The sequence below is a fragment of the Hypanus sabinus genome, chromosome 19, assembly GCF_030144855.1.
Source record: "Hypanus sabinus isolate sHypSab1 chromosome 19, sHypSab1.hap1, whole genome shotgun sequence".
NCBI lineage: Eukaryota > Metazoa > Chordata > Chondrichthyes > Myliobatiformes > Dasyatidae > Hypanus > Hypanus sabinus.
This window is the reverse complement of record NC_082724.1, coordinates 5,681,716-5,709,607: the sequence shown is the minus strand read 5'-3', so window position 1 is coordinate 5,709,607 and position 27,892 is coordinate 5,681,716. Positions and strand designations below refer to the sequence as shown.

Genomic DNA, 27,892 nt, shown 5'->3' with positions numbered 1-27,892 from the left:
AAGACAGAGGCCCAATGTGCTTGTGTCCAATGGAGGCTGAGGGCCCGGAGGTGGCCATTCCTGGGGTTGGAGGACTGTCTGCATGAATGAGTGGGTTCATGGATGGATGGGAAGAGAGGGGCTGGTGTTGTTGTTGTAATTCTACTGAACATTGTGGTCATGCTATGTTGGCACCAGAATGTACAGGCTGCCCCAGCGCAGCCTTGGATTGTTAATGTGAACCATGTGTTTCGCTGTATGTTTCGATGTGATCAATAAATCAATCAAATCTGCCTGAGAGACTATTCAGGATTCAGTGGTAACTTCATAGAATTATAGGGTTAAATCCAATATCTAGGAGCCCCATCACCATAGGCCATGCTCTCTTTTCACTGCTGCCATCGGGAAAGGGGTGCAGGAGTCTTGAGTCCCACAACGGCAGACTTAGAAGCAGTTATAACCCGCAACCATCAGGCTCCTGAACCAGTGTGGACAACTTCACACAGCTTGACACTGAACTGATTCCACAAACTGAAGACTCACTCTGAAGGATTCTACAACTTAAGTTCTCAGTATTATTTATTATTCTTATTATCTGTTTTTATTGTATTTGTACATTTTGCCTTATTGTTTGTGTTTGAGTTTTAAAATTTATTTTATTGTATTTCTTTTTCTACTTTGAATGCCTACTAGAAAATGAATCTCGGGGTAATATATGGTGACATAGTACTTCTATAATAAAATTATTTTGAACTTTGAACTTTGAACTTTGGGTGGTGACACTTGTGGGCTGCCCCCAGCATGTCCCTATTTTTTGTTGGTTAACACAAATGCTGCATTTCACTGCATATTTTGATGTACATGTGATAAATAAATGAATCTGAAACTAGCAGCAGATATGGCCATTGCATTGAGAAGGGAATTGGATAGATATTGGAGTAAGGAAAAGGTTGCAGGTTATGGGGATATGGACTGGGAAGAGAACTAAAAGGATTTCTCATGCTGAGAGTTGTCATGAGTTGAGGGGCCCAATGGTCTCTTCCTATGCAGTGATAATCCAGTGAGTCCCTGTTCCATACCGATGACGTTGCTGGGTTTGTTCTGAAGACTTGGCTACTTTGTAAGAATGATTAGCTCTTGTCCTGGGCCCTTAGCTCTCAGTGGAGCATAGGCTATTGAGAATCTCCTTGGAGTTCATCAATATTTCTGTAATCCATTGGCCTTTACAGCTGTTGGTCACCCTTACCCGTTTCCACCTCTAACAAAGGGGACGTGGGGTTGGACATTGAGAGGTATAAGAATGGGCACTTCTCCACAAACTCTGGGTTCCGTGTCGATACTCTGGATCAGAGCCCATCGCACTGAGCACCTGGCAGTGGGAGGGTCAACAATTGAATCCTGCAGCCGGAAATGTTTCTCAACAACAAATGTGGAGCATCCCAGTTGGCTCTGAGTCAATCAAGAGCCCAGACATAAAAGCTCCTGATAGCTTCCTCAAGTAGGTCATTGTACATAGAACTGTAAGAAAGATTAAAGATTAGCTTTATTTGTCAAATGTGCATCAAAATAGACAGTGAAATGTGGCTTTTGCATCAATGACCATCACAGTCTGAAGGTTTGCTGGGAGCAGCCCATAAGCATTAGAAACATAGAAAACCTACAGCGCAATACAGGACTTTCAGCCCTCAAAGTTGTGCCGAACATGTCCCTACCTCAGAGATTACTAGGCTTACCTATTTTAAATAAGCCCTCTATTTTACTAAGCTCCGTGTACCTATCTAAAAGCCTCTTAAAAGACCCTATCGTATCCGCCTCCACCAGCGTTGCCGGCAGCCCATTTCACACACTCACCACTCTCTGAGTTTTAAAAAAAACTTACCCCTGACATCTCCTCTGTATCTACTCCCCAGCACTTTAAACCTGTGTCCTCTTGTGGCAACCATTTCAGCCCTGGGAAAAAGCCTCTGACTATCCACACGATCAATGCCTCTCATTATCTTGTACACCTCTATCAGGTCACCTCTCATCCTCCTTTGCTCCAAGGAGAAAATCTATTGGCCTATTCTTTAAAAACTTGTGATCTATTCTCATAAGGCATCCTTCCCAATCCAGGCAACATCCTTGTCATTGCCATGCTACCAGCACCAACGTAGCTTGCCTACAGCTTACTAGGCTTAACCGGTATGTCTTTGAAATGTGGAAGGAAACCTGAGTCCCTGGAGGAAACCCATGCAGTCACGGGGAGAACGAACAAACTCTTTATAGGCAGCTGTGGGGATTGAACCCTGGCTGCCGGCACTATAAGGTATTACTCTAGCTGCTACGCTACCACGCTGCATTGGTCAGGCCATTCAGCCCATTATATGTGCTGATCCTAGTAAATAAATGTAAGGCAGTAGTTGAATCACAAACGAGAGAATCTGCAGATGCTGGAAATCAAAGCCACTCACAAATAGTGCTGGAGGAACTCAGCAGACCAGGCAACATCTGTGGAAAAGAGTAAACAGTCGATGTTTCCAGCCAAGACCCTTCATCCGGACTCCTGGCAGTGGTAATAGTTCAAGTTGTGTATGATGTTCTCCTAAGTGATTGTCTATTTCTGGATCCCCCGGGTGGCTGGAGAGGCCAGTCCAGGATCCACACATTCTGGGGCAGTGTAGGCAAGTGGAAGTGATTAGCGGCTGGGACTTCTGGCTGTTCAGTCTCCCCTTTCACAGCTGCTGCTGGTCCTTTGCTGCACAGCGGAGCTCATTCACACACAGCAGAGTTCCGTCTTGAACAGATTTCTTCCAGGTGTATCTAAAAAAGATAAAATCTAAAATAAGAGGTGGTGTTTATGGGTTCACGGGCCATTCAAGAACATGATGGCAGAGGGGAACAAGCTATTGCTGAAGCATTGAGAGCGAGACATTCAGAACAACACATTTTTTCTGTTCTGTTTACAGGCAATGAAGATTAGGCTTCATGGGCTTACAAACCACGGTGCCATAAAACTCTTTCAATAACAGTGATTGTAAGTATCACCAATTGGTTAGAGAGCCAAATTTAAACAGAGAAGGGGAAGATGGCAGCTGTGATGGACATTGAGAACAGTGTCAAGGTCAAACACAGCTTGGAGCTGCTACATCGCATCAACAGAATGAAGGACGCCGATGAGTTGACCGACGTGGTACTTGTGACGCAAGGGTCCAGGTTCCCATGCCATCGGCTCCTGCTGGCCACGTTCAGCCCCTACTTCAAGGCGATGTTCACCTGCGGCCTGGCAGAGTGCGGTCAGAGGGAAGTCACACTGCATGACGTACAGCCAGAGAGTGTGGCCACCATCCTAAACTACATGTACAGTTCCGATCTGTGCCTTACCAACTCCAACGTCCAAGGAGTGGCCACTATGGCGTACTTCCTCCAAATGGAAGCCATTTTCCTGGCCTGCCAGAAGTACATGTTGGATCACATGGATGCCTCAAACTGCCTCGGGGTTTATTACTTTGCAAAGCAACTGGGAGCAGAAGAACTGTCTGAGCAGGCAAGTAAGTACCTTCATCGGCACTTTGCAGAGGTGTGTCTGCAGGAGGAAGTTCTAGATATAGACAAGCATCAGCTGCTGCCCTTTATCTGCTCTGATGATCTCAACATTTCTCGTGAGGAGACCATCTTGGATTTGGTTCTTCGATGGGTTAATCATGACCGGAGGTCACGGGTGGGACACCTGGTGGAACTCCTGAAGCACGTAAGGTTGGTGCTCGTAAGTCCGACCTTCTTGAGGGAGACCCTTAAAAGGAACACAGTCCTTCTCAGCAACGTGGAATGCTATAACATGATTCAGGTTGCTATAGAAACCATTCACAAGGCAGAGCAGCAGCCACCCCTCAGCCTTCGCTATGGGATGGAGAACACTGATTGCCTCCTCTGCATTGGTGTCAATGGCCAAGGGATAAAATCCAGACATCGCAGTTACACCGAAGCCAACTACTGCTACGCTCCTAAAACAAAGAAGTCTTACTACATTGTGTCGCCGAGATACGGTGAAACTTTGGGATATGTTTCCAGTGGAGTTGTGACAGAGAGTAATGACATTATCTTGACTGGTGAAGCTGGAGTGGCGAAACTATCAAGGCAAAAGACGAAGGACGTGGAGATAGTGAGGTGAGTACCCTAGAGGAATTTCTTTACCAGGGGAGGTAGCTGAGTAAAAGAGCCACCCGGATATCAGGTGAAGGGGCTGCACGAAGGAGTGAATAAAAATTTGTTCCTCTGTTATCCTGAGGTGAGACATTGTGGTGGAAATTAAAGGCATAGTGTCATAGAAAAGTATGGCACGGAAACTGGCCCTTCGGCCCTTCTAGTATACCCAGAGCTGCTTAAACTGCCTACTCCCATCGACCTGCACTGGGACCATAGTCTTTTATACCCCTACCATCCATGTATCTATCCCACCTTCTCTTAAACATTGAAATCAAGCTCACATTCAGATACTTACACTGGCAGCTCGTTCCGCACTCTCGCCTCCCTCTGGGTGAAGAAGTTTCTGCTCAAGTTCCCCTTAAACTTCTCACCTTTCACCTTTAATCCATGACCTCTGGTTGTAACGATAGCCAACCTCAGTGGAAAGAAGCCTACTTGCACCTACTCTCTCTATACCCCTCATGATTTTGTATACCTCTTGATAGTCCTTTTGTATACCTCTCTCCCCTCAATCTTCTACATTCCAAGGAATAAAGTCCTAACCTATTCACTCTTTCCTTATAACTCAGATCATCCAAACCTGCAGCATCCTTGTAAATTTTCTCTGTAGTCTTTCAACCTTATTTACATCTTTCCGGTAGGTAGGTGGCCAAAACTGCCTACAATACTCCAAATTAGGCCTCACCCATGTCTTTCGCAACGTCAACATAACACTCCATTGTGAATTGAACCCTGATCACAGTCACTGTCACTGAGAAGCAATGCGTTAACCATTGCCCCACCCTGCTGCCCTAAGAGTGACCACATGGGTTGCATCCACATTCCAAAGACATGTGGGTTAACGTTAGTAAGTTGTGGGCATGCTATGTTGGCGCCGGAAGCATGGAGACCCTTGCGGGCTGCCCCCAACACTATTGTTGACATTTCACTGTATCTTTAATCCTTAATCTATTCATTGTTCTACTTTCTATGAGATCTACTTGAGGAAGTTATCAGGAGCAAATGAATTATTTCCAGGCTCTTGGCTGGCTCAGTACCAATAACTAGGATGCTACACATTTGTTGCTGGAAAAACATTTCCGTCTACAGGAACCAGCCGTCCCCACCCACGGTCTGGTGCTCTGTGCCCCCAGCACTTCCTCAGACAGTGTTGGCCGTTGACGCAAATGACACGTTTCACTGTGCATGTGACAAATAAAGCTAATCCTTAAACTTTAATCCCAAGATTATTTCTGCAACTGCGTGCATCTTTACATGTAACATTTTCTGAATGTTATTGTCCTGAATTAAGAAGAAACTTATGCTGCAGGTTTCCGAAGTATTTGTGAAGGTGTGGTGGGCAGTGGGATGGGGGCCGGTGGAGCGGAAGGAATAGAACAGATGATGGTGCAGAATATCCCTAGAACCTGCTCCACCATTCTGATTTCCTACCATTAACCCCATCTGTGCCCCTCATCTTTTTCGACCAATGGGCCTGTTTCAGCTGTTGAATGTAAAATTTGGGATGTAAAACTCTGGTTAGGTCACACTTGGAGTACCTGGAAGAAGAACTACGCTACCATAGGCAACATTTCCCAGGTGGTCCACAAAACTCTTTCTTTCACTTTTTTTCACGTCTTCTTTTTCTTTTAAAAGTGATTCTGGTTCTGTTGGGGCCTGAGAGCTACAGTTTGGTGGTGTGTTTTCGGGCCGTTTGAGTGATCTGGTACTTTGCTGTCTCTGAGGAGCTTCTAGGAGACGAGTGGCCTCAGGGACAAAAAGCTTAGAGATGGGGCGTGAGCCCCGGATTGACTCCGTTTCTGGCTGATCCCTCCGGTTAAATGATCGAGGAAGATTGAAAACATCAAGGCGAGTGAGTGTTTAGTCATTGCTGCCGGAGGGAGAAGTCTGCATGTGCTGGTCCCTCGCTCTCTCTCCCATGGGAAGGTCCCTGCATTCAAATGGTCTCTCTCTGCCTCGTTGTTGGAGGATGATACCGAAGCCCTGGGTCTCTGGTTTGTGGTTCAGACTGTAGCTCCTGCTGCTCCTTTCTCTGCTGCTATTTTGGGCCACTTTGAATTGGGGCAGCCCGCAGATAATGAACACTGTGCTGAACGGAATCCAGACTCTCAACTTCGAGTTTTATATTCTGTGTTTTCACTCGTTCTTTCTTGTTGCTGTTTGTGCAATCTGTTTTCTGTGTGTGGGTGGGGGGGGGGGTTGATGTTATTTTTTGAACGGGTTCCATGGTTTTCTTTGTTTTGTGACTGTCTGTGGGAAGACGAATCTCAGGGTTGTGTACTGCGTACGTACTTTGAATCTTTCGACAAACGAGAAAATCTGCAGTTGCTGGAAATCCAGGCAACACACACAAAATGCTTGAGGAACTCGGCAGCCAGGCAGCATCTATGACAAAGAGTACAGTTGACATTTTAGGCCAAGACCCTTCACCAGGACTGGAGAAAAAAAGCTGAGGAGTCAGAGTAGGAAGGGGAATCATTGTTTGAATCCTCTGAATTGTGTTCATTTCTAATTATGCTGGTGTTGGCGTGTGGCCAAGTGGTTAAAGTGTTGGTCTAATAATATGAAGGTCGCTAGTTCGAGCCTCAGCTGAGGCAGCATATTGTGTCCTTGAGCAAGGCACTTAACTACACATTGCTCTGCGACGACACCAGTGTGAAGCTGTATCAGCCTTTGCCCTTTACTTAGACAACATCGGTAGTGTGGAGAGAGGAGACTTGCAGCATGGACAACTGCTGGTCTCCCATACAACCCTGCCCAGGCCTGCGCCCTGGAAACCATTCCAAGGTGCAAATCCATGGTCTCTCGAGACTAACGGATGCCTATAATAATAATGCTCTCTTACTAAGGCAGTGAGAAGTATAGACAGAGTCCATGGAGGTAGATTTCTGTGATGAGCTGTGTCCACAACTCTCTGCAGTTCCTTACAGAGCAGTTGCTGTATCTATAGGATGCTCTCTATGATACATCTGTGAGAATTGTTGAGGGTCATTGGGGTCGCGCAGAACTGAAACAGCTGCATCATTAAAAGAAGTAATATATGTTAAAGAATGCAATGAGAAAAACAGCTCCGCTCCATCCGCTGAAAACAGAACTGCCCGGTGGCCAAGCATTTTCATTCCTGATTCGCATTCCTGTTCTAATTGTCAGTCCATGATCTCCTCTTGTGCCATGATGGAGAAGGGTGGAGGACCAGCACCTTGTATTCCATCTGAGTAGCCTCCAACCTGATGGCATGAGTATCGATTTCTCCTTTTGGTTGAGAAAAATTTCCAACCCCTCCCTTCTTCTATTTCCCACTCTGGCCTCTTACTTCTTCTCACCTGCCTATCACCTCCCCCTGGGTCCCCTCCTCCTTCCCCTTCTCTTATTCTCCACTCTCCATTCCTGTCAGATTCCTTCCTCTCCAGCCCTTTATCTTTCCCACCCACCTGGCTTCACCTATCACTTTCTAGCTAACCTCCCTCCCCACCGTTTTATCTTCCCCCTTCCCTTCCCTGAAGAAGGGTCTTGGCCAGAAACGTTGACTGTTTACTCTTTTCCACATAGATGCTGCCTGACTTGTTGAGTTCCTCCAGCATTTTGTGTGTGTTGCTAAAAAAAAATGAAGTGAGATTTATTCAAAGTTCAAAGTAAATTTATTATCAAAGTACGTATACATATACAACCCTGAGATTTGTATTCTTGCAGACATTCAAGGAACAAAGGTACACAATGGAATCAGTGAAACACACAGACAGACAAACAACCAACGTGCAAAAGATACAAACTGTGCAAATACAGGAATAAACCCTAATAATAAATAAATAAATTTAAGGTTCTCTCTACACTACCCCTTGTCTTAGTTTAGAGATGCTCAGTGTTGTTGTTAATGAGCCCTGGTCTGTTCTGATCTTGTACTTGAACTTGTTTTTCAAAGTAAATTTATTATCAAAGTGAGTGAGGCTTTCATAGGTCTAGATTGACCATGGATGTTGCGTCCGAGCTGTCCAGATACGCAAGCCTGGGCAGAACAATATGGAGAGCAAGCCATTGCCCCCCACCCCACCATGCCTCTGATGAATCCAAAGAAACGGCAGAGAAAATTATGGTTTGGCACCAGTGACATCGTGGGAGTTGTCAGTCAGCGTTGAACTCAACATTGGTCTGCCTTGAGGACTCCAGCTCCAGATTTTTCCCTCGGAGTTTACTCTGAAAGCCCGTCCCAGGAGTGGGTATAGCCGCTGGGCAGCGTAGGTTTGAGATCAGAGTTTTCCTTCTCCTAGTTGAGCTCCCAACCACAGCTGACGAGCCTCATCGGCCTGAAATGATCAAAGTACATACAGAACACTACATGTTACCTTATACTACTCTGATTTCCATTTTCTTGTGGGCATTCACAACAGATGTAAAGAAATGCAATAGAATCCATGAAAACTACACACAAAGATAGACGGACAAGCAATGTACCAAAGAAAATAAACTGTGCAAATACAACAATTATAAAAATGAAATAAGTAATGAATAATATTGAGAACATGGGTTGTACACCGTATATCTTCAGACACATCATGATCAATTTCCAAAGGGATATGACTACAAAGCTACAGAAAATCTGTTTGCATCTCCTCTAGACAACTACTGGAGACAGTTCTATTATTCTTATTATGTATGATACATGGAGGCAGTGGAGGGGGCCCAAGTTAAACCTAACATTGCACCAAACCTGAGTGTGTATGATTATTTGGAAAGATTTTATGCAGTTGGGGGTCGGGAAAAGGAAGGTTGAGTAATCACCCTGTGAGAAGTCTTTAAAATTCAGAGTGGTTTTGTCAGCGTAAAAATAGATTTGATTCTGCTTGTGGTGGAATCCACAGATGGTGGCTGACGGACTGTAGACCTGTGGGTCACGTAATGAATTTAGGATGGAATTCGGGAGGAAATATTTATGCTTCTATGGTCAGGAAGAGATTGAGCAGATGGAATCATTTAAAGGGAAGCTGGGTAAACACGAGGGAGAAAGATTATACTGACAGGTTGGGTAGAACAAAGGCTGTGTGGAGAACAGGCACCGTTGTACACCACTGAGCTAAAGGACCTGTTTCTCTGCTGTTCACACTGGGGAAACCGTTCAAGACTTCCTTCATTTCATCACATAATGTTAGAGTTTAAAGTATGAACATAGAATAGAGGACAGTACAGCACAGGTACAGGCCCTTCAGCCCACAATGTTGTGCTATACCAGATAAAAAGTAAATCAAAACCCCAAAACCTAACCCCTCCTGCTACACAATGTCCATATCTCTCCATCTTCCTCATACTCCCGTGCCTTTCTAAACGTCTCTTAAAAGCCTCTAACGTATTTGCCTCTGCCACTGTACTAGGCAGTGCATACCAGGCATCCACCACAGTAAAAAACTCAACCCTTCCATCCCCTTTGAACCTACCCCCTCTCACCTTCAACGCATGCCCATCTCAACCCTGGGAAACAGCTACACCTTGCCTACTCTGTCTATTCCTCTGAGAATCTTACAAACCTCCATCAGATCTCCCCTCCGCCACGTCAGAGTTTATGCAGCCTCTCAAGATAGCACATACCTTCTAAACCAGTTGGTATGCTGCTAAACCACTTCTGCACCCTCTTCAAAGCCTCGACATTCTTCCTGTAGTGTGGCGCCAAGAACTGTATGCAGTACTCCAGATGTGGCCTAACCAGAGTTTTATGAAGTTGCAACATAACCTCTTGACTTTTGAATTCAATGCCACGACTAATAAAAACAAGCATTCCACAAGCCTTCTTAACCACCCTATCGACCTTTCAAGGAGCTATGGAATAGGGAATAAAATGTGCATAAATACATAAATATCAACATGTATTTACAATGTAAACAACTTTATAAAAGGTGGTTTAAAATGTTTGCAGTGCGGTGACTGAGGTGGGGGAGCCTAACTAAAATGGTTGTTCAATTCATAGAGATGTGCAGTATAGAAACAGGATCTTCGACCCATCTAGCCCATGCTGACTAACGTGCTAGTCCCACTTGCCTTCATCTGGCCCATAAATAGAATAGAATGCAATAGAACTTTATTGTTGTTGATCTGGACACTGAGGTTGCAGTGCCACTCCAGTCTGAGCAAAACAGATATTTACAATGCATGCGGTATGGCTTAAAATCCCATATTTACATGCAACAAGTGGCTTTGATAGTCCATAACAGGAAAGGCCATTGGCAATCTCCAGATGGTAGGAGATTGAACAGGCAGGGTCCGGGATGGGATGGGTCTTTACAGTCATTGATTCATAGAAAAGTACAGCACAGAAACAGACCCCTTGCCCCATATAATCCATGCTGAACTATTTAATATGCCTATTCCTATTGACCTACACCAGGACCATAGACCTCCACATCCCTACCATCTATGTACCTATCTAAACTTCCCTTAAACATTGAAATCGAGCTTACATATACCACATGCGCTGGCAGCTCATTCCACACTCTCACTTCTTCTGGGTGTAGAAGTTTCCCCTCATGTTCCCCTTAAATCTTTCACCTTTCACCCTTAACCCATGACCTTTGGTTGTAGTCTCACCCAAACTCAGTGGAAAATGCCAGCTTGCATTTACCCTGTCTATACCCCTCATAACTTTGTATACCTCTATTAAATCTTCTGTCAATCTTCTACATTCCAAGGAATAAAGTCTTTTAATGAAGTTGTGAGTGTGCCATAGGCATCGAGAGTTGTAGGTTGTTTCTGGGTCCAATAGTTGGGTCTCAGTGATATCCTGAGCAGTTTGTTTTCTTCTAAGCATTTCCTCCCATGATTATTAAACATTGTAATTGTACCCATCTCTACCACTTCCTCAGGGAGCCCAAGGCATACACTCACCAGTCTTTGTGGGGAAAACCTGCCTTTCAGATCCTCTTTTAAGTCTTTCCCTTCTCACCTTGAACCTGTGTCCTTTAGTTTTAGATTCCCCTAGGACTCTGAAATGATCTTGTAAACTTCTGTAAGGTCACCCCTCAGCCTCTTTCGCTTTTGGAAAAACAGCCTCAGACTATTCAGATCTCCTTTTAACTCAAGCTCTCCAGTCCAGACAACATCCTCATGAATCCTTTCTCCAGCCTCTCTGGCTTAATCACATCTTTCCTGTAGCTGGGCTAGCTGAACTGCACACAAGTTCACGTTAGTTTGGTTATGTACATGGATGGGAGGGGTTTGAGAGATATGGTCCAGGTGCAGGTAGATGGTTCTAGGCAGATCAGACTAGATGGGCAGAATGGCCTGCTTCTTTGCTGAGGTGCTCTATGACACAATGATGGATTCCTGGATCTGTGAAGAGTATCAGTCTGAAATGCCAACTATTCATTTTCCTGCGTAGATGCTGCCTGACCTGCTGAGATCCATCCACAAGCACTTTCTAACAATCCCTTCAATTGCTAATGGTGGAATAATCGTTCCATCGCCAGAATTCAGAAAGAGAATGAGAATCAGGTTTATTATCACTGACAGTTGTTATTTTGTGGCAGCAGTGCCGTATAGTGCATAAAATACACTAGAAATCGCATCAAGGAAAATAGTCAAGACTCAAGACTGTTTATTGCCCTGCTTTAGTATGTGAATGTAAAGGAAAACCGAATGATTGTTTTCCAAATCCATACAGCTTTAAACAAAAAGCATAAGCAACACAATTAGAAACACAATACATATAAATGTAAAAACAATCCTATAAAACACAGCGTACAAGTAACTGTTGAGTTCAAAGTACATTTACTATCAAAGTTTGTATTCTTTATACAACCTTTGAGATTCGTCTCCAAGCAGGCAGCCACGATACAAAGAAACCCAACAGAACCCATAAAAAAGACCATCAAACACCGAAGGTGCAGAGAAAGAAAACAAATTGTGCAAACAATAACAGTAAGCAAAGTAGCGTTTTGAACTGAAATTTGTGAAAGTGAGTCCACAGCCACAAAGCCAGTCCATCACGGCAGTGATCTAGAAGCCCTTTCGTTATAGGCTAAGGCCTAAGTTCAGCGCAGAGACAAGTTAACCTTATGGAGCAGCGAGTTGAACTGTATATTCATAAGATTAGTTTATATACATAGACTGATTGTATGTACATAAAATGACCCTATATATATATATATATATATATATATATATATATATATATATATATATAACATAAAGATATATTTTGGTATAGTATTTATATGTAAATACTACTTATTGGTTTATGCAGAAAGAGGCCAAATGGTGCAATAGAATTCATTATTTTCAGACCGTTCAGAAATCTGATGGTGGAGCGGAAGAAGCTGTTCCTAAAGCTATGCGCCCATGTCTTCAGTCCCTGTACCTCCTCCTTGGTACTAATGAGAAGAGGGCATGTCCTAGGTGATTGGAGTCCTTAATGATGGATGCCACCTTTTTGAGGCACTGACTTTTGAAGACGTCCTCGATGCCACAGAGCCTGGTGCCCATAGTGGAGCAATTAGTCAAGTGAATAGGGTTAACTATTTTAGGAATGACTGTTAATGGTCATCTATTGCACACCATTCAGGTACCACGTTCGTGGAAGCCAGTACTGGGAGAAGCTTTGCACTGCACCCTTCCGAGAGCTCTATAGTGTGGGCACGATCCAGGGGAATCTGTACCTCATCGGGGGCCAGATGAAGTTGAAGAATAGGTACATGATCACAAACTGTGTGGACAAGTACGTCCTGGAGACAGACCAGTGGAGGAGTGTTGCGCCGTTACCCTTGCCTTTGGCGTGTCACGGAACGGTCACCATGGGCAACCATATCTATGTGATGGGCGGATGGACACCTCAGGTTAAGTTGCTTGCAGAGCTGTGCATGCAAATCCTCAAGGTGGCAAACCTGTAGCATGCGTACCCAAGATGGCAGGCACAATCATTTCACTGGCACACAGCATGCAGTGCTGCCCCTCAATTCTTCAAATAATAATCATTACTTAACAGGTTGTAATTTTTGAACCAGTTCACTGGATGCTGGAGCCCAAAGCAGACTATCTTGAGGTTAGAGCACTGTGGATGTGCATGGATGGGCAGGTGATGGGGAGAAATTTTGTCACTTATTGTGTTCTGTGTTGTTTTGCTGAGCATCGCAGGCATGCTATGTAGACGCCAGAATGCGTGGCACACTTGTGGGCTGCCCCCAGCACACCCTCAAGTGTGTTGGTTGTTAACGGAAATTACACATTTCATGCTACATTTATTTCAATCTGACCTTGTTGTACTTTATTGATAGTAAACCAATGAAGACATGCTTATTTATTTATTATTATTATTATTATTATTATTATTTCCTTTTCTTCTATTTATTGACTATACCTGCAAAAAATTGTATACGGTGACATATACAGTCCTGTGCAAAAGTTTTAAGCGTATGTATGTATAGCTAGGGTGCCTAAGACTTTTGCATAGTACTGTAGTAATTTTATGTATTGCTCTGAACTGCAGTCGCAAATAAAGAATTTCATGACATATGTGATTGATGATAAACCTGATTCTCATTTGGGTTGCTTGTGGTCTGAAGGTGGGAAGGGAGCAGGGAAGTGCTCCGGTTTGACAAATATAGTACTGTGCGAAAGTCTTAGGTACATATAAATAGCTAGGATGCCTAAGACATTTGCACAGCACTGTACATACATAGAGCATAGATCATTACAGTACAGTACAGGCTCTTTGACTTTTGTCTGTCCACATGAAGCGTAGGGCAAGTTTGTAAATCTGGCAGGAGCAAAGGATGTTGAGATGGTGAGGGTGAAGGACCGCAGGAAGGGTGTGGGACAGGTGGCAGAGAAGGAGTGCCAGGGGTTGGCGTGGATGCAGACACACCCAGCCCTGAGACACCAGGCAAGGTCATCTGATTCCAAGGAATTGGTTTATTGATTATTATGGAATGCCTCTATGATGCTTCCCACGCCTCCCTTTCTCCCATGATTCCCCTCTTCCTGTCTCCTTTCTCAGTCCACAATAGAGACCCATATCAGAATCAGGTTTATCATCACTCACATGTCATGAGATTTGTTTTTTTTTGTGCCAGCAGGACAGTGCAATTCACAAAATTACTACAGTATTGTACAAAAGTCTTAGGATCTGTGTGAGTGTGTGCGTAAGACTTTTGCACTGTACTATATGTACTTTGGTAAGTGGCAGGTTGCTGTCAATGTCATGCTCCTCAGACAGGATGAAGAGATCATTACTCCCCAACGCCATTCGGCTCTACAATTCAACCACCAGGGGCAAGACAAGTTAAGTGCCGGGGTTAGGACTGAGCTTAAGTTACCACTCAATGCACTTTAGTAAACCATTTAAGAACTTTTTAAAAGCTATTTATTAATGCTTTTTGGGAGGGTGATTTTAGATGCATATATTTATACTGAGTTAAATACTGTATGTAATTAGTTTTGCTATAATAAGTGTATGGGACACTGGAAAAATGTTGAATTTCCCCTTGGGGATGAATAAAGTATCTATCTATCTATCTAAGTTTACTTTGAATTTTAGAAAGGAACAAGACATCCTTTTTCTTTAAGAGAAATAATTATTGTTACTAATTCATTAATGAATGATAATATCTGTTCAAAATTACCATCACACATGGAAGGATTTTCTTAGAAGGTTATCACCAATCTAGGCACATGCTCTTAAAATGGTTCACCATCCCCGCTGTCTGGGAGCTGTCAGAGCCGATATAGATATGCTGAATGCCTTTGCATGCTGTGATTTTACCAGGAGCTATCAAAGACCTGCTGAAGGAACTCAGATAGTGAAGCAGCATCTGTCGAGGAGAAAGGGATTGTTGACATGTTGGGTTAAAACCCTGCATCGGCACTGTTAACTGCAGCAAGCGTCTCAAATGTTGAGGTATCGGAACTGAAAGATAGAGGAAAGGTACAAGTATGAAGAGGAAGAGGAAGGGTAGAGGAAGAAAGAGCGAAAATAGTAATGTCTTCCATCTGCCTCACCCAGATCCACATATCCCTTTGTAAAACTTAAGACCATAAGACATAGGAGCAGACTTAGGCCATTCAGCCCATCGAGTCTGCTTCACCATTCCATCATGGTTGGTTTATTTTCCTTCTCAACACCATTCTTCTGCCAATAACCTTTGATGCCCTCACTAATTAAGCACCTGTTAAATATACCCGATGACTTGGCCTCCACAGCCATCTGTGGCAGTGAATTCCACAGATTCATCACCCTCTGGCTAAAGAAATTCCTCCTCATCTTTGGTCTAAAGGAATGTCCTTGTATTTTGAGATTGTGCCCTCTGGTCGTTGATTCTCCCTCTACAGGAAACATTCTCTCCATGTCCACTCTGTCTAGGCCTTTCAATAATCAGAAGGTTTCAATGAGATCCACCCTCATCCTTCTAAACTCCAGTGAGTACAGGCCCAGAGCCCTCATACACTCCTCATATGTTAACCCTTTCACTCCCAGGATAATTCTTGTGAACCTCCTCTGGACTCTCTCTCCAATGCCAGCACATTCTTTCTTAGAGAAGGGGCCCAAAATTGCTCAGTGTATTACAAATGTGGTCTGAACACTACCTTAACACCTTAAAAAGTCCCAGAAGTACATCCTTGCTTTTATATTTTAGTCCTCTCGAAATGAATGCTAACATTGCATCTGCAAGTTAAACTTCAGGAAATATTGCACGAGCTCTCCCAAGACCCTTCGCACTTCTGGTTTCTGAATTTTCTCAGAAAATAGTCTAATCCTTTATTTGTTCTTCCAAAGTGCATGATCATACACGTAGCCCCTGCTCTAATGCTCTGTGCTTGTGATGTTGCTGAAAGATTTTCATGGCACCTGTACCCACAGGGACTTCTGCAGATGACAAACTCAACTTTGAGCTTGGTTTCACCCTTTCCCTCCACCTGTTTACAATGGCCATCTCTACCCTCTATTTTCCACTTCAGATGAAAGGTCTTAACCCATAACATCAAATGGCCACTTCCCTTCACTGATTATAAACACAAGAGATTCTGCAGAGGCTAGAAATCGAGAGCAAAACACACACAAAGTCCTCGAGTAACTCCGCAGGTCAGACAGCATCTTTGGAGAGGAATAAACAGTCGCCGTTTCAGGCCGCAGCCCTTTAACAGGACTGGATAGAAAGGCATAAGAAGCCAGAATATGAAGTCGAGGAGTGGGAAGAGATTCAAGCTGGCAGGTGATAGGTGAGATCAAGTGAAGGGGAAGTCAGGTGAGTTGGGGAGAGGGTGAAGTGGGAAGCTGGGAGGTGATGGGTGAAAGAGGTAAAGGGCAGGAAGAGAATGATTCTGATAGGGAAGGTGAGTGGACCATGGGAGAAAGAAAAGGAGGAAGGGTGTCAGGGGAGGTGATACACGGGTGAGGAGAAGAGAAAGGGAATGAGGGGAGCCAGAATGGAGAACAGAAAAAAAAGAGAAGATGGAAGGGGTAAGAAATAACTGGAGGTTATAGAAATCGGTGCTCATGCCATCCGAATATGAGGTGTTGCTCCTCCATCCTGAGAGTGGCCTTGTAGATACCTCCATAGATGTTGCCTGGCCCACTGAGTTCCTTCCAGCATCTTCTGCATGACATTGATGAGTGTGTTCACTTATCCTCGCGGGACGGACGGTCCGCGTTGGTTGGCGGTTTGGTGAGCCTTCCTGTGACGCTAGCCCCTTCGGGCTTCCGCCTTGCCGTGCTTTCTGCTCTGCAGATGGACCTCCCTGACGATGAACCCGACTGGCTCAGCAACAGAATGTTCCGCTATGACCCAAGGAGGGACAAGTGGACAGAATGTGGACCCATGCGGTTCTCCAAATATCGCTTCAGTACCGCTGTCCTCAATCGGGAGATTTATGTCCTGGGTAAGGAATGAGGCATCAACTAAGCTTTAACGTCCCAGCCAGTGTCACCTTGCCACACCTGCCTTCTAGATCCTCTCAATATCATCATGGAATGGGGGAATGCCTCAGAAAGGACGATAGAAGGGCGTTCTTTAGAACGGAAATGAGGAAGAATTTCTTTAGCTAGAGGGTACTGAATCCATTGCCAAATAAACCAGAAGACAAGTCATTGGGTATATTTAAAGTGAAGACTGATAGCTGTTTATTAGTAAGAGTGTCAAACGTTATGGGGAGAAGGCAGGAGAATGGGGTTGAGAGGAAAAAGTAATCGGCCACGATCAAATGGGGGACAGACTCAATGGGCCAAATGACCTAAATCCGCTCCTGTGACTAGCGGAGTACCGCGGTGATTGGTGCTGGGTCTGTTGTTGCTTGTCATCTGTATCAGTGATCTGGATGATGAGATGGTAAACTGCATCAGCAAATTTTCAGTTAACACCAAGACAGGGGGCACTGAAATGATGAAGTCGAACCCACATCCACCACAAACTGTCAGAGCAAGTAGTGGATGCAAGAGAAATTTGGATAGGTACATGGATGGATGGAGTATAGAGGGCTATGTTCTGGGTGCAGGTTAATAGGAATAGGCAGAATAACAGTTCGGCATGGACTAGATGGGCCAAAGAGCCTACTTCTGTGCTGGAGTGCTCTATGACTCTATGTCTTATGGATTTATGGTTCCTCACACAGCATCTGCAGTCTAGATGTTGGAATGTTAGCTTTTCCTAGTTTGTAATTGGGCAGTGGGTGATGATGGACATTCGTGACAGCTGTTAAGAGCCAATGAGCCAGAGTAATGGAGTCACATGTGGACAATGCCTGTTGGACTGACAGTGGTCAATGCACGGAGTACACACTAAAAACAGATGCTCGGCAAAGAGGCCACTCAATCAGTTCCGGATTCCTTCAAAGCAGAGGAGATCCTACTGGGAGTTCCCTCGAACTCTGCTTCACCTGGAGGGACTTTCTGGGTTCCACATTCATGTCTTCCCTTGACTTCCTCTACTGCCATGATGAGGCAGCACACAGGTTGGAGGAGCAACACCTCATATTCCTTCTGGGTAACCTCCAACCTGATGGTATGAACATGGATTTCTCCATCTTCTGGTAATTTTACCTTTCCCCCTTCCCTCTTTTACCATTCCCCAATCTGTCTCCCCTCTCAACCCTTCTTCTTACCTCCCCACTTCATCTCCCTCTGGTTCCCTTTCTCCCATGGTCCTCTCCTATCAGATTTGTTCACCTTCAGCCCTTTACCTCTTCTACCCACCAGTTCTCAGCTTCTCACATCATCTCCCCTCCACCACCCAACCACATTCTCCCTCACCGGCTCTCACCTATCACCTGCAACACAAACAAAATGCTGGAGGAACTCAGCAGGCCAGGCAGCATCTATAGAAAAGAGCAACCAGTCGACGTTTCAGGCCGAGACCCTTCTTCAGGCCCAACTATCACCTGCCAGCCTGTACGCTTCCTCCACCCCCCATCCCCACCATCTTACTTTGACTTCTGCTTTTTTTATTTCCAGTCCTGATGTCCTGAAAAATCGACTGATTTTTCCTCTCCATGGACACTGTCCGACACTGAGTTCCTCCAGTATTTGAAGACCATAGACCATAAGATATTGAAGCAGAATTAGGCCATTTGGCCCATCGAGTCTGCTGCACCATTTCATCATGGCTGATCCAATTTTCCTCTCACCTCCAGGCTCCTGTCTTCCCCCTGTATGTATTCACGCCTTTGCCTTAAATTACATAAGGATTTGACCTCCACAGCTGTCTGTGGCAAAGAATTCCACAGATTCACCACACTCTGGCTAAAGAATTCCTCCTCATCTCTTGTTCTAAATGGGCACCTCTCTTAAACTCTCCCACCATAGGAAACATCCTCTCCACATGCACTCTATCAAGGCCATTCATCTTTTTCCGTGTGATGCTCAAGATTTCTAGCATCTGCAGAATCTCTTGTGTTTGTTGTTACTAAATCTAATTGGTTTCTAATTGTTACAAGTACCAAGCTACAGTGAAAACCTTGTCTTATATACAGATCAATTCATTACAACATTGCACTGAGGCAGCAGAAGGGAAAACAATAACAGAATGCAGAATAGAGTGTTACAGTTAAAGAGAAAGTAGATAATAAGGTGCAAGATCATCATGAGGTAGATTGTGAGGGCAAGAGTCTGACTTACTGTACTTGGGAACCATCCAATGGTTTTATAACAGTGGGATAGAAGCTGTCCTTGTGCTGGGTGGTGAAGCTTTCAGGTTATAAAACAAAGAATTTGGCCGTTTGAAATGGAGTGAAATTCATCATTTGCATCAACGGTCAACACAGTCCAAGGGTGTGGTGGGAGCAGGCTGGAGGTGTCCCCATGCTTCAGGCGCCAGTGGAGCATGCCCACAACTTACTTACCCTAACCCGTACGTCTTTGGAATGTGGAAGCCGGAACACCTAGAGGAAACTCACTCAGTCACAGAGAGAACCTATAAATTCCTTACTAACATCGGCAAGAATTGAACCAAATCATTGCCACTGAAAACCATTATCCTAACCAAACTACCGTGCTCCTTTGATTCAGGACACCCTCCCCCAGTTGGGGCAGATCTAATATTTCAGAGAAGTTTGACATAACTGTTCTGCTGAAGTATTCTCTGCCTCTTCATATATTTATTTATTTATCTACCTGTTTGTTTGTGACATAGTGAGGTGTAGGCCCTTCTGACCCTTCGAGCCATGCTGTTCCAGCAACCCCACAACCCCCCACGAACTTTAACTTAATCACGGGACAATTTCCAATGACTGATTGACCTACCCGGTACGTCTTTGGACTGTGGGAGGAAACTGGAACACCCAGGGAAAACCCAGGCAATCCATGGGAAGGACATACAGAGACTCCTTACGGAATGGTGCTGGAATTGAACTCCCAACTCTGGACCGCCCCATGCTGTAATAACGTCGTGCTAACCACTGTGCTACCTCGGCATAGTGGCGAAGTTGGATTATGTAGCAATCATACAGGGCATCGGTGAGGCCAGATTTGGAGCACTTTGTTCATTTTTGGTTACTCTGTTATAGGAAGGGTGTGATTTTGGCTAATACGAGGAGGCATAACTTTAAGGTGATTGGAGGGGTGTATTGGGGAGATGTCCAAAGTAGGCTTTTGACACAGAGAACGTTAAGTGCATCAGCTTAACATATGAACAGATGGGAGTAGCTGTTCCTGAAACTGGTGGTGTAGGACTTAAGGCTTCTGTACCTCCTGCCTAATGGTAGCTGTGGGAGATGAGATCCCTGATGATAGATGTGACCTTCCTGATGCTGTCAATAGTGGGAAGGGCTGTGCCCATGACTGACCGGACTGTGACAATGACTGACCGGGCTGTGCCCATGACTGACCGGACTGTGACAATGACTGACCGGGCTGTGCCCATGACTGATCGGGCTGTGCCCATGACTGATTGGGCTGTGACAATGACTGACCGGGCTGTGACAATGACTGACCGGGCTGTGACAATGACTCACCGGGCTGTGCCCATGACTGACCGGACTGTGACAATGACTGACCGGGCTGTGCCCATGACTGATCGGGCTGTGCCCATGACTGATCGGGCTGTGCCCATGACTGACCGGACTGTGACAATGACTGACCGGGCTGTGCCCATGACTGACCGGACTGTGACAATGACTGACCGGGTTGTGCCCATGACTGATCGGGCTGTGCCCATGACTGACCGGACTGTGACAATGACTGACCGGGTTGTGCCCATGACTGATCGGGCTGTGCCCATGACTGACCGGACTGTGCCCATGACTGATCGGGCTGTGCCCATGACTGATCGGGCTGTGCCCATGACTGATCGGGCTGTGCCCATGACTGACCGGACTGTGACAATGACTGACCGGGTTGTGCCCATGACTGATCGGGCTGTGCCCATGACTGATCGGGCTGTGACAATGACTGACCGGGTTGTGCCCATGACTGATCGGGCTGTGCCCATGACTGATCGGGCTGTGCCCATGACTGACCGGACTGTGACAATGACTGACCGGGTTGTGACAATGACTGACCGGACTGTGACAATGACTCACCGGACTGTGACAATGACTGACCGGGTTGTGACAATGACTGACCGGGCTGTGCCCATGACTGACCGGACTGTGACAATGACTGACCGGGTTGTGACAATGACTGATCGGGCTGTGCCCATGACTGACCGGACTGTGACAATGACTGACCGGGTTGTGCCCATGACTGATCGGGCTGTGCCCATGACTGACCGGACTGTGACAATGACTGACCGGGTTGTGCCCATGACTGATCGGGCTGTGCCCATGACTGACCGGACTGTGACAATGACTGACCGGGTTGTGCCCATGACTGATCGGGCTGTGCCCATGACTGACCGGACTGTGCCCATGACTGATCGGGCTGTGCCCATGACTGATCGGGCTGTGCCCATGACTGATCGGGCTGTGCCCATGACTGACCGGACTGTGACAATGACTGACCGGGTTGTGCCCATGACTGATCGGGCTTTGCCCATGACTGATCGGGCTGTGCCCATGACTGATCGGGCTGTGACAATGACTGACCGGGTTGTGCCCATGACTGATCGGGCTGTGCCCATGACTGATCGGGCTGTGCCCATGACTGACCGGACTGTGCCCATGACTGACCGGACTGTGACAATGACTGACCGGACTGTGACAATGACTGACCGGGCTGTGACAATGACTGACCGGGCTGTGCCCATGACTGACCGGACTGTGACAATGACTGACCGGACTGTGCCCATGACTGACCGGACTGTGACAATGACTGACCGGACTGTGACAATGACTGACCGGACTGTGCCCATGACTGACCGGACTGTGACAATGACTGACCGGGTTGTGACAATGACTGACCGGACTGTGCCCATGACTGACCGGACTGTGACAATGACTGACCGGACTGTGACAATGACTGACCGGACTGTGACAATGACTGACCGGACTGTGCCCATGACTGACCGGGCTGTGCCCATGACTGACCGGACTGTGACAATGACTGACCGGGCTGTGACAATGACTGACCGGTGACAATGACTGACCGGACTGTGCCCATGACTGACTGGGCTGTGACAATGACTGATCGGGCTGTGACAATGACTGATCGGGCTGTGCCCATGACTGATCGGGCTGTGCCCATGACTGATCGGGCTGTGCCCATGACTGACCGGGCTGTGACAATGACTGACCGGGCTGTGACAATGACTGACCGGGCTGTGACAATGACTGACCGGGCTGTGCCCATGACTGACCGGGCTGTGACAATGACTGACCGGACTGTGCCCATGACTGACCGGACTGTGCCCATGACTGACCGGGCTGTGCCCATGACTGACCGGACTGTGACAATGACTCACCGGACTGTGACAATGACTCACCGGGCTGTGACAATGACTCACCGGGCTGTGACAATGACTCACCGGACTGTGACAATGATTGACCGAGTTGTGACAATGACTGACCGGACTGTGACAATGACTGACCGGACTGTGACAATGACTGACCGGGCTGTGACAATGACTGACCGGACTGTGACAATGACTCACCGGGCTGTGACAATGACTGACCGGGTTGTGACAATGACTGACCGGGCTGTGACAATGACTGACCGGGCTGTGACAATGACTGACCGGGCTGTGACAATGACTCACCGGGCTGTGCCCATGACTGACCGGACTGTGACAATGACTCACCGGGCTGTGCCCATGACTGACCGGGCTGTGACAATGACTCACCGGGCTGTGACAATGACTGATCGGGCTGTGCCCATGACTGATCGGGCTGTGCCCATGACTGATCGGGCTGTGACAATGACTGACCGGGCTGTGCCCATGACTGATCGGGCTGTGCCCATGACTGATCGGGCTGTGCCCATGACTGACCGGGCTGTGACAATGACTGACCGGGCTGTGCCCATGACTGACCGGACTGTGACAATGACTGACCGGGCTGTGCCCATGACTGACCGGACTGTGACAATGACTGACCGGGTTGTGCCCATGACTGATCGGGCTGTGCCCATGACTGACCGGGCTGTGCCCATGACTGACCGGACTGTGACAATGACTGACCGGGTTGTGACAATGACTGACCGGACTGTGACAATGACTCACCGGACTGTGACAATGACTGACCGGGTTGTGACAATGACTGACCGGGCTGTGCCCATGACTGACCGGACTGTGCCCATGACTGACCGGGCTGTGCTCATGACTGACCGGGCTGTGCTCATGACTGACCGGACTGTGACAATGACTGACCGGACTGTGACAATGACTGACCGGGCGGTGCCCATGACTGACCGGACTGTGACAATGACTGACCGGACTGTGACAATGACTGACCGGGCTGTGCCCATGACTGACCGGACTGTGACAATGACTGACCGGACTGTGACAATGACTGACCGGACTGTGACAATGACTGACCGGGCTGTGCCCATGACTGACCGGACTGTGACAATGACTGACCGGGCTGTGACAATGACTGACCGGGCTGTGCCCATGACTGATCGGGCTGTGCCCATGACTGACCGGACTGTGACAATGACTGACCGGACTGTGACAATGACTGACCGGGCTGTGACAATGACTGACCGGGCTGTGCCCATGACTGACCGGACTGTGACAATGACTCACCGGGCTGTGCCCATGACTGACCGGGCTGTGCCCATGACTGACCGGACTGTGACAATGACTGACCGGACTGTGCCCATGACTGATCGGGCTGTGCCCATGACTGACCGGACTGTGACAATGACTCACCGGACTGTGACAATGACTCACCGGGCTGTGACAATGACTCACCGGGCTGTGACAATGACTCACCGGACTGTGACAATGATTGACCGAGTTGTGACAATGACTGACCGGGTTGTGACAATGACTGACCGGGCTGTGCCCATGACTGACCGGACGGTGACAATGACTGACTGGGCTGTGCCCATGACTGACCGGACTGTGACAATGACTGACCGGACTGTGACAATGACTGACTGGGCTGTGCCCATGACGGACTGGGCTGTGCCCATGACTGACCGGACTGTGACAATGACTGACCGGGCTGTGACAATGACTGACCGGGCTGTGCCCATGACTGACCGGACTGTGACAATGACTGACTGGGCTGTGCCCATGACTGACCGGGCTGTGCCCATGACTGACCGGGCTGTGCCCATGACTGACCGGGCTGTGACAATGACTGACCGGACTGTGACAATGACTGACCGGGCTGTGACAATGACTGACCGGACTGTGACAATGACTCACCGGGCTGTGACAATGACTGACCGGGTTGTGACAATGACTGACCGGGTTGTGACAATGACTGACCGGGCTGTGACAATGACTCACCGGGCTGTGCCCATGACTGACCGGACTGTGACAATGACTGACCGGGCTGTGCCCATGACTGACCGGACTGTGACAATGACTGACCGGGTTGTGCCCATGACTGATCGGGCTGTGCCCATGACTGACCGGGCTGTGCCCATGACTGACCGGACTGTGACAATGACTGACCGGGTTGTGACAATGACTGACCGGACTGTGACAATGACTCACCGGACTGTGACAATGACTGACCGGGTTGTGACAATGACTGACCGGGCTGTGCCCATGACTGACCGGACTGTGACAATGACTGACCGGGCTGTGCTCATGACTGACCGGACTGTGACAATGACTGACCGGACTGTGACAATTACTGACCGGGCGGTGCCCATGACTGACCGGACTGTGACAATGACTGACCGGACTGTGACAATGACTGACCGGGCTGTGCCCATGACTGACCGGACTGTGACAATGACTGACCGGACTGTGACAATGACTGACTGGGCTGTGCCCATGACTGACCGGACTGTGACAATGACTGACCGGGCTGTGACAATGACTGACCGGGCTGTGCCCATGACTGATCGGGCTGTGCCCATGACTGACCGGACTGTGACAATGACTGACCGGACTGTGACAATGACTGACCGGGCTGTGACAATGACTGACCGGGCTGTGCCCATGACTGACCGGACTGTGACAATGACTCACCGGGCTGTGCCCATGACTGACCGGGCTGTGCCCATGACTGACCGGACTGTGACAATGACTGACCGGACTGTGACAATGACTGACCGGGCTGTGCCCATGACTGACCGGGCTGTGACAATGACTCACCGGACTGTGACAATGACTGACCGGGTTGTGACAATGACTGACCGGGCTGTGCCCATGACTGACCGGACTGTGACAATGACTGACCGGGCTGTGCCCATGACTGACCGGACTGTGACAATGACTGACCGGACTGTGACAATGACTGACCGGGCTGTGCCCATGACTGACCGGACTGTGACAATGACTGACCGGGTTGTGACAATGACTGACCGGGCTGTGCCCATGACTGACCGGACTGTGACAATGACTGACTGGGCTGTGCCCATGACTGACCGGACTGTGACAATGACTGACCGGACTGTGACAATGACTGACTGGGCTGTGCCCATGACTGACTGGGCTGTGCCCATGACTGACCGGACTGTGACAATGACTGACCGGGCTGTGACAATGACTGACCGGGCTGTGCCCATGACTGACCGGACTGTGACAATGACTGACTGGGCTGTGCCCATGACTGATCGGGCTGTGCCCATGACTGACCGGGCTGTGACAATGACTGACCGGACTGTGACAATGACTGACCGGGCTGTGACAATGACTCACCGGGCTGTGACAATGACTCACCGGGCTGTGACAATGACTGACCGGACTGTGACAATGACTCACCGGGCTGTGACAATGACTCACCGGACTGTGACAATGACTCACCGGACTGTGACAATGACTCACCGGACTGTGACAATGACTCACCGGACTGTGACAATGACTCACCGGGCTGTGACAATGACTCACTGGACTGTGACAATGACTCACCGGGCTGTGACAATGACTGACCGGACTGTGACAATGACTCACCGGGCTGTGACAATGACTCACCGGACTGTGACAATGACTCACCGGACTGTGACAATGACTGACCGGACTGTGACAATGACTCACCGGACTGTGACAATGACTGACTGGGCTGTGACAATGACTCACCGGACTGTGACAATGACTCACCGGACTGTGACAATGACTGACCGGGCTGTGACAATGACTCACCGGACTGTGACAATGACTCACCGGACTGTGACAATGACTCACCGGACTGTGACAATGACTGACTGGGCTGTGACAATGACTCACCGGACTGTGACAATGACTCACCGGGCTGTGACAATGACTCACCGGACTGTGACAATGACTCACCGGGTTGTGACAATGACTCACCGGGCTGTGACAATGACTCTCCGGACTGTGACAATGACTGACTGGGTTGTGACAATGACTCACCGGGCTGTGACAATGACTGACTGGACTGTGACAATGACTGACCGGGCTGTGACAATGACTCACCGGACTGTGACAATGACTGACTGGGTTGTGACAATGACTCACCGGGCTGTGACAATGACTGACTGGACTGTGACAATGACTGACCGGGCTGTGACAATGACTCACCAGGCTGTGACAATGACTGACCGGGTTGTGCCCATGACTGACCGGGCTGCATCCACAATCCCGGTTGCAGCTCCTTATACTCCTGTGCTTTAAAAATACCACTCAAGGCAAGGATTCAACCAGTCAGGATTCAACAGTGCATTTGTAGAAGTGTGTTGCAGTATTTGGCGAAGTGCCAAATCTCTTTAAGGTTCTAAATCGAGGTGCTGATCAGTCTTTATTAATATAGTGCAAGAAAAATAATGGCCTAATTCAAATTTCAGACAGTTTTTTATTGTTTTGTGACAGCAGATAAAAAGTTCAAAGATCCAAAGTACATTTATTATCAAAGTATGTATGCAGTATACAACCCTGAGATTCATCTTCCCACAGACAGTCATGAAGCAAAAAACACCATGGAACCCGTTCAAAGAATAAACATTAAACATACATATCCCCCACATGCAAAACAAAAACCACCTGCACAAATGGTAACCAAAAAATCGAGCGTGGAACACAGAATATAAAACACCAAATTGAAGGTGTTTTAAGGTACTTGGAAGTAGGTACAGAGGAGATGTCAGGGGTAAGGTTTTTATGGTGAGTACGTGGAATGGGCTGCAGGTGACAGTGGTGGAGGTGGATACGATAGGGTATTTTAAAAGACTCCTGGACAGGTACATGGAGCTCAGAAAAATAGGCTATGGGTAACCCTAGGTAATTTCTCAGGTAAGGACATGTTCAGCACAGCTTTGTGGGCCGAAGGGCCTATATTGTGCTGTAGGTTTTCTATGTTTCTACGAAAGAGTCCAGGCACATTCAGTTCATCTCAGCATTTGTTACCAGCATGTCACCCTGATTCAAAATCACATAAAATAGCAATACAGTAATAAAAGGAGTGACCAAAAACTAGAAACGCATCTTAACGTGAACTACAGAGTCTACAAACCTTGCCCAAGACCTAGGACTCTGGTACTGTTAATATAAATAGTAAAATTATTTTTTGTGAAAAAGGAGTAATTAGGTAATGTTCAGATATTCATTGCCTGTCTCTGTGAAGAGTAAGAATTTCAGGTTGTATATTGTATACATTCACTGATATTAAATTGAACCATTTGAATTCTGATGGTGGATGGGAAGAAGCTATTTTGAAATCATTGAATGTGGGTCTTCAGGCTCCTGTACTTCCTCTCTGATGGGAGTGATCAGAAGGGAGTGTCCCGCACGGTAAGAGTCCTTAGGCACAACCT

General features: G+C 47.2%; 1 protein-coding gene across 1 annotated transcript in view; it reads left to right on the top strand.

The window, feature by feature from the left end:
• Positions 1-3,043: 3,043 nt before the first annotated feature.
• Positions 3,044-27,892, top strand: part of kbtbd12 (kelch repeat and BTB (POZ) domain containing 12) — a 43,069-nt gene continuing 18,220 nt past the window's right edge. The window contains exons 1-3 of the mRNA XM_059943935.1: positions 3,044-4,122; positions 12,704-12,974; positions 16,863-17,013. Coding sequence (XP_059799918.1) covers positions 3,044-4,122; positions 12,704-12,974; positions 16,863-17,013 — 1,501 coding nt within the window. The remainder of the gene's footprint in view (positions 4,123-12,703; positions 12,975-16,862; positions 17,014-27,892) is intronic.